At 36.2% G+C, this 7772-nt stretch overlaps 1 protein-coding gene across 6 annotated transcripts in view; it reads left to right on the top strand.

Annotated features, from left to right (window-relative positions):
* cd2ap (CD2-associated protein) overlaps positions 1–224 on the top strand; it is an 82933-nt gene extending 82709 nt beyond the window's left edge. For all 6 annotated transcript variants that reach the window (XM_059023650.1, XM_034003540.3, XM_059023651.1 and 3 more), the window contains one exon: positions 20–224. In XM_059023650.1, the coding sequence (XP_058879633.1) occupies positions 20–58 (39 nt within the window). In that variant the 3' untranslated portion in view covers positions 59–224. The remainder of the gene's footprint in view (positions 1–19) is intronic.
* Positions 225–7772: the final 7548 nt, after the last annotated feature.

Here is a 7772-nt window from a genome sequence, read left to right on the forward strand (position 1 = left end):
TTTTGTTCTTTTTTCACAGATGGAGATAGAAAAATTGAAGACAGTCCAACTCACATGAGGGTCAATAATGAGAACGCTCCAACGACAACTGGGAAGAAAATATTGTATGCCTAATACTTTTTAAGTAATCACTGCTCTCTTCCACATATGGAAGTAAATTGCCATGTATTGCACATAATCGGGTCTTTTTAGTTAGAGTTCAAAATAAATACAATGTTTGTTTTTTTTGTTTGTTTTTTTGCCAACACAAATAATTGAGGCCTTATTTACTACTGTGCAGACTGCCTTCATTGAATGTCTGAGGTTTACTTTCAATACTACTGAATCTGTATAAAGGGATAGGGGGTTCAAACTAGATTTTTTATTATTAAATGCTGGTAGTTGATTTTAAAAATGAGTATATAATTCAGTTATAGGTTATCTATATTGGTATCTATACATATTACATACAATGATATAGCCTTGTAGCAGGAATGCATTGGTTACTCCATCTTTCTTTATTTCATTTCTCAACATTCCTACCCAAGGTAACACTATTGTGCCTGTAGAAGTCCTTCAGTGCAAGTGTTAACATAGAAATATTTTATGTCCAAAAAGTAAAGAGTGAAGACTTGATAATATATTTTGTTTTATTTACTCATTTAAGTCTCAACTTTTTCAAGCTATAGGAAATACTTAATATACATGTTTGTCTATGCATAGTCAGGGACTACTCTAGCAAGCACCTGGTCTATAACCCATAATGCAATCTACAGACACACAGCAAGATTTCATCTCAAATAAATCTAATCCTGCATCAGGTGCAGTTATGTTTCTGAAGCTGTTCTTTTTGTGCAGCATGTGTGATGACCTTTTTAGGGTCTAACAGTAGTCCTTGAGGAAGAACAGTGACCACTGCAATAGTAAAAACTCTGCTTTTAATAAGTGTGTTTCTCTTGTTATTAGAGCGACACTGGTTGCCATTCATCAAACAAGCAACTAGATAAAGACAATCCTTAGTAATGATTCAAACGTCTAAATGATGTTACATAAAAACTGCCGCCTTATTCCCATAGCAATAAAATGAGTGAGTACAAGTAAGAAAATCTAGTTTATATATATATGTATATATGTGTGTATGTGTGTGTATATATATATATATATATATATATATGTACACACACACACACACACACATATATATATATATATATATATATATATATATATATATATATATATATATATATATATATATATATAAAATAATAATAATAATAGATGGGCTAGAGTGAGTTACAGGAAAATAATTTCATCCAGGAATTCTGAGATGTCATAAATTACGAGACCGACGATGGAATTGTTTTCCTGTAACTCACTGAAGAGGCCCATCTATTATTTTTTATAATACATGGATACCCTTGTGATCCTAATATTGAAGAAGATGAGGTTCAGCAGTACAGTTGGGGTGGGTTTTTTTTTTTTTTTTTTTTAACGTATGCTCATTTTGTTGATCATTGATGAACATTTCTGTACTGTGGGTGTTGTCGAGTGATTAAAAATGAGACATTTTGTGTTTGAATTGAAAGTGATGGTCTCGAGGAGTTGAATGGGTCAAGTATATTTTCCTCTAGAGGAATTATCACTTTTTGACGTCACTACTGTGGTATTATCACTTTTTTTTCAAATGGCTCAGGATGCAAATATAGCCTTCATCCATGTATTAGGTATATGTGTCTGTGTCACCCAGGTAACAAAAAGGCATGTGTGCATTTCTCTGTTTTAATGATTATGTTGTAAAAAGGGACTTGGTCTGAAAACATTCCGTTTTATATAAATAACTAATGACCATACACATTTAAAGTCTAATTCCGATGATTGTGTTTACAAGTGCTGTATAATTGCATGAATAATTTGAAAAAAAAAAAAAAAATTAAAAACAAATAAATATCCAATGTATGTATTTCATACATCTCTTCTGAATATTATCGTTTGCTTTTTTCCTTTCCTGAGATCATTGTTGTAAAGTTTCTTACTTGTAAAGATCTAACAGTATCCCACTGTATATTGTGTTGTGTATTCCTCTACTGTGGAGCCCATCAGCCAATGTGTATCGCAGAACAATGTTTCTTTCAGTACTGTCATGCAAAAAATGTTTGAGGGAAGGGGCTGAATGAGGTGTATAATTCATACATCCTATATAGAAGACACATGTCATGTGTTTTACAGAGTGAACAATGTCACAGGATTGAGGCGTTATTAAAGCATTAAGGTACTGCTTGGTGCGTTGTTAGCTACGAGGCGTAGACGAGTACCTGCAACCAAGAGCAAGGGGCTGGCCATGAATCCTTTGTCCACCACGACTTGAATTAGAGACTCTGATTTTGGGCTTGGAAGAAGCAGAACGATGATTTTTGCATATGAATGGGACAGAGGGGAGATTAGAAAACACGGTAGAGAAACTAAACTGCAGGCCATCAATTAGATAAGCAACAAATTCCCTTGGTGTTGGAATGTGAAGGCTAGAACTGGGGTTAATGGCGGTGGGGACTGAAAAAAATATTGCTACTTTTGGGCACAGGTCGGATAAGTGCGCGGTGGATAATAATAATAATATATATATTTTTTATATAGCGCCTTTCATAGTGGACCACCATCACAAAACGATTTACAGAGGTAGGTTGTGAACTGCATTATATGCAGAGTCACTTACAATAGGACATTGATTTAACATCTCATCCGCAGCACAAGGAGGTTAACTGACTTGCTCAGGGTCACACAATGAGTCAGTCAGTGGCAGAGGTGGGATGTGATGCGCATACCCTGCATGCGTTCACCCTAACTCCACTGAAAATGCGAGTAAACAGATCTATATGAGGAGCGGATCAACTATATGATTATCGTAAGCCAAAACAGTGGCTGCTTTTGCAGAGGTGGTTTTGTGATACTTGTAGAACATGGTGCCCCCATATCTCACCGACAGTTCTACAACATAAAGTGGAGTAGTGGTTAGGGCTCTGGACTCTTGACCGGAGGGTCATGGGTTCAATCCCAGGTGGGGGACACTGCTGCTGTACCCTTGAGCAAGGTACTTTACCTAGATTGCTCCAGTAAAAACCCAACTGTATTAAGGGGTAATTGTATGTAAAAATAATGTGATATCCTGTGACAATTGTAAGTCACCCTGGAGCAGGGCGTCAGCTAAGAAATCTATAATAATAATAATAATATATTGGTCCATCTCCTGGTGGCGATAGGGGTATGCAGCACAAAGAATGTCTCGATAAATAGAAAATGCGAGAACGAACTCACCAAGGGACAGATTTTTAAGCAGGCGGGGGTCACGGGATTTCAGCGTGACTGCTAAATCTCTGCAATTAACTACTCTCTGGTCAATGAATTCAGATGCAGTAATGAGAATGGTAACCAGGTTGATGTCTTTACCTTCAGTTATTTGTCTTCTCATCAACGGAGAGGAGGTGTGATGTTGGATGGCTGCTGCTGAGAGCCTGAAGTGTGTAAGTCTTGTTTGAAACACTAAGGTCAATCTAAGTATTTTTAGAAAGAATGTCATCTAATGACATGTCATCTAATCTAGTATTAATTGCATACAAGGTGTTTGCAAACGGATGCATGAACTGCTCATGTTGTCTATGATTTTTTGATGCAGCTCTGCCATGGAATCTTCAGCTGAGGGTAACTGCTGGGCTTCTGCTATATTTGCTGGTGGCTCTGGGGTGGTGACATAGGTGCTTGGAGCTGGCTCTGCTGAGTGAGCAGGGGCGGGGCAGCGAGTGGAAAATATTGGCTCCGCTGAGACAGACAAAAGTTTGGATTCCCTTATCAAATAATGTTTTTAAAAGTCTGGCGACTGGCCAGTCCTTAAAGAAAACGCTGTGGCTCGGAAAGCTCTGGGTCAGGGGCTGAAACAAAGGAAGGAGATGTTGCTGGAGGGATCGGGATATTCTGTGGATTCTCAGGGTCGGAGGAGGAAGAAGTAGGTAGATCCATACTCTGTGCCTGGTCCGGTCTTAGTTTGGTAATCAATCAGGAAGTTGTGCTGCAATTTTTCAGAGCTGGTCGGGTAGTCTTGCTGCAAATCAGGAAGTCGTATGTAAGAAAGTTAAAAGCCGGATTGCCTGAAGTGGATGCTGTAGCCAAGTTGTATTCAGGAACACTGATAGTTGGAACCGAGGACAGGCAAGGTTCATTCACAAGAATCAATTTAGTATTCTCTCTCTCTCTCTCTCTCTCTGGGCAAAAAGAAAAAAAAAACTATTGTAAGCATTTTTCAATACTCATTATTTCAAACCAATATCTAACTTAACGTATTAACATGTCCTAGGTTTTCCATTCCCATCTGTTCCTGCCAGGTTCTAATTAATTTCTGTTATATATAGAAAATGATTATTGTAAGATAAACTCCAATCTCCTGTTATCCGAAAGGTATTTCCGTTTGTTAATATTAACGAGATTGTTCATTAGAGAGGATCTTGGCTTTTAAATCGCTTGCCATCAAAAATCCCTGCTTCATCGGCCAAAACCAATGAGTCATCTTCAACACTGCTTTTACTACAAGCAGGTGAGAACGAGGTTACAACATTAGTTGTATTCCTTCAGCAAGTTTACTGTTAGAGTTACAGTTTATACTTTAAATGATTTTATAACATGTAGTTCTAATTCAGATATGTCAATCTCTTCTAAACTGCAATTCTGTTTTACTTCATTGACATACACAGAAGGCTAGAGGTTTGTTTCTTTTGATGTTTGGTATAAATACACATGAAGTGATTAGATTAGACACTTTATCTAGAGCAATGTCATTGAAATATCCAGCTATTCCACAGTGATAATATTGCAAGCGCTACTAAAATAAGGTTAGCACTCCTTTAAGAATCTTTAAAAATCTGACTGAACAAAATATTCAGAATTGCATCTCTTGAACCAAAAATCTGAAATAATGTTAGCAAACACGTGATACACACCAGACTAGCAGTAACTGGTTACGTGAAAGGCTGGTGATTTGACACCACAGCCTAAACAGCAGGGTACATTTTGAAATAAGTGTTTTTCGGTCTTACTCAGCTGTGAAACAAATTCTGGATGACAGCATTTAGAGTTCTTTCAATTTCAACGTTGATCCTTCTGTGTCATTCCCAAAAAATAGATAAAGTTGAAATAGAACAGAAGAAATTCACCTTTTGGCAATAAAGTGATTTGTTTCATGGTTAATTATGCTCAATATTGTCAGTGAACTGCAGCAAATCAAAGTGCTAGCAAGCAAGTTCAGTCTGTAAAGACTGAGCTAGTTTTCCTTGCAGAGCAAATTCTGAGTGGATTGAGTAGATTCTACAACTGATTGGCCGGCTCATTAGCAGCAGATGTTTGTGCTGTACAGCTATACCAAAAGAACCCACTGACCCACGACGCATGTGCTCCTCTCCAATAATGACTGAAATGCACCGTCAGCTATACTCATACCCTTTGATTAACACTATGGAATTGGCTTTTGTTAAAACTAGCAATACTGTATGGGCACTAAACATAATTACAGTATATATTAATATCCTGGCAGTAATACTGTATGTGATGTTAATAGCCTGGCTGTTTGCATGCTGAGCGTGCACTACTGGATTATTATTAGTAGTAGTAGTAGTAGTAGTATTCTCCTAATATTATTAATTAGACACAATATAATAGTAAATTGGGAAGCTGTCTACAAGGTGATATAAATCAAGCTGTAAAAATATTAAAAGATTTTAAAATCTTTTCTTAAAACACTTTCTTCTTCACAGTGTTAATACATTTTCACAGTTGACAATATCAAACATTTTAATACCTTCAGCTTGATTTCATTCAAACTCAGTAAAGGTCATAATTATAGCAATCAGCTTGGCTCTATAAACTGTACCCACCTTATAATTATCATTATAAAGTTTAAATTATATTTTTAGTGTACTGATATAGTATATACTATTTGAAAAAGTTTAAGCCAAGCTCCCACATTTTAATAATAAAAAATAAAAAAAATACACTTTAAGTAGCTTTGCAGACAGGATTCACTAAATGTATACAACATTTCTTTAAACAGAAATTCAAAATAAATTAATTGTGGAGGTGTTTTGTCTGGCATTGTACAGTAATACTGCTAGTTACTGTAGTCAAGTCATTTTTTTGTGTGTTTTGTCAATGTTATTGGTATTGAGAAAATTTAGCAGGTCTACTTTCTGTTTACCTTGTCACATCCCTTATAAAAGTTTACAATAGTAAAATTATAGCGAAGAGTAATAAAGCATAGCAAGACATATTTAAGCATCGTAAAGCCTAGACAGGTAATAGATTGTGAAACTAATGTATGCAGTGCCTTAAATTTTAGGAATTTGTTTGATTTGATTCGGCAAACAAGAAACAGCTAGAAAGACACACAATTTGTGCAGCTTCTCAGAAAGCACATCCGCCTTAAGCCCCTTTCACACTGGCATAAAAGTTTCACTTTTAAATCACACATATACAATTCCAGTAGTCTGGCTGCGCAGTGCGGTGTCGCGCTAAGCCAGAAGCGCTGCACCCGAACTTGTGTGGAAGTTATTTGAAGAAGGGTAAATTGCAACTCTGCAATAACACAGTCTTATAAAATGGCTTAGATAAATTAAGTGTTGTGATTGGCTGAAGAAGACCACATGACCGTGCAGTAATAACTGTCTTACCGCACGCATATGACATCATAGACCTACTCACTTACCTGATATATTAATTACTATGCCTTAATAATAATAATAAAACATGAGTGAATTTCCACAAGCTAATTTTGTATTTGAACAATTTCTTAATGAGTAAAGCAGTACCACCACCCTCCGATTTGATGTACTTGCATGTAACTGTTCCACACTTTGCTGTATTATTCTACTACTGCTCTCAACTATAACTATTTTCTATATGTTGTACTGTAATTGATTTTACTCAAAGGTAACCGTATTGATTTTTTTTGTAATTGCTCTTATAGCGTTCTCCTCAATTATTGTACTTGCTCTTAATGTAATTTACTCTTACAAGCAAATATTTTTACTATAAATTTAACTTCTCTTTGTCAAAATTGCTCTCAAAACATAATTATTGCTGCTCTTATCTGTCATGTAATGTGATATTTTGTAACAACTGTAAGTCGCCCTGGATAAGGGCCTGCTAAGAAATGAACAATAATAATAATAGGTATGTGTGAAGGGGAGGGGGAGGGTTGGTCAGTTAGAGGTTTTACTGTATGTATTAATTGGACAATCCATTGCTGGTAGACCGCGTTAGGATGAGGTTGGGAAAAGTATGCACCTAAAGTCTGGGTACCCCTGCTTTAAAGGGACCCAGACTACACCCTCACCTTCACCCCCAGACCCTGGCCTCCTCACGCTTAGAAAGTAATTTAATAACCTGTCCACACTACCTGCAGTGAATAATCTGGAATCAACATGTGTTAAAACCACTTGATTGTCGTTCACTTCATTGACAATCTTATTTTCAAAACCATGAGCATTACTCAGACTGTACTTGTCACTGTTAGCGCCTGTTTGTAGCCTGGAATTGCTTTGTGAAGATTACACACAACATTGGATCTTTGTACTGTAAATCTATGGAATGTTTGTCAAAATTATTGCTAATATTAGTGTGCACTTTCGGCATTCCAAAATCAACCAAACACTTTTTTTTTTTTTTTTAACAGGAATATATTATCTAACATTTGACAAACATAGACTGCAAACTGTTTTTTAGTAGCTTAGAATCCTCCAAACATTTTTTTTTTA

The sequence above is a fragment of the Acipenser ruthenus genome, chromosome 5 (assembly GCF_902713425.1).
Source record: "Acipenser ruthenus chromosome 5, fAciRut3.2 maternal haplotype, whole genome shotgun sequence".
NCBI lineage: Eukaryota > Metazoa > Chordata > Actinopteri > Acipenseriformes > Acipenseridae > Acipenser > Acipenser ruthenus.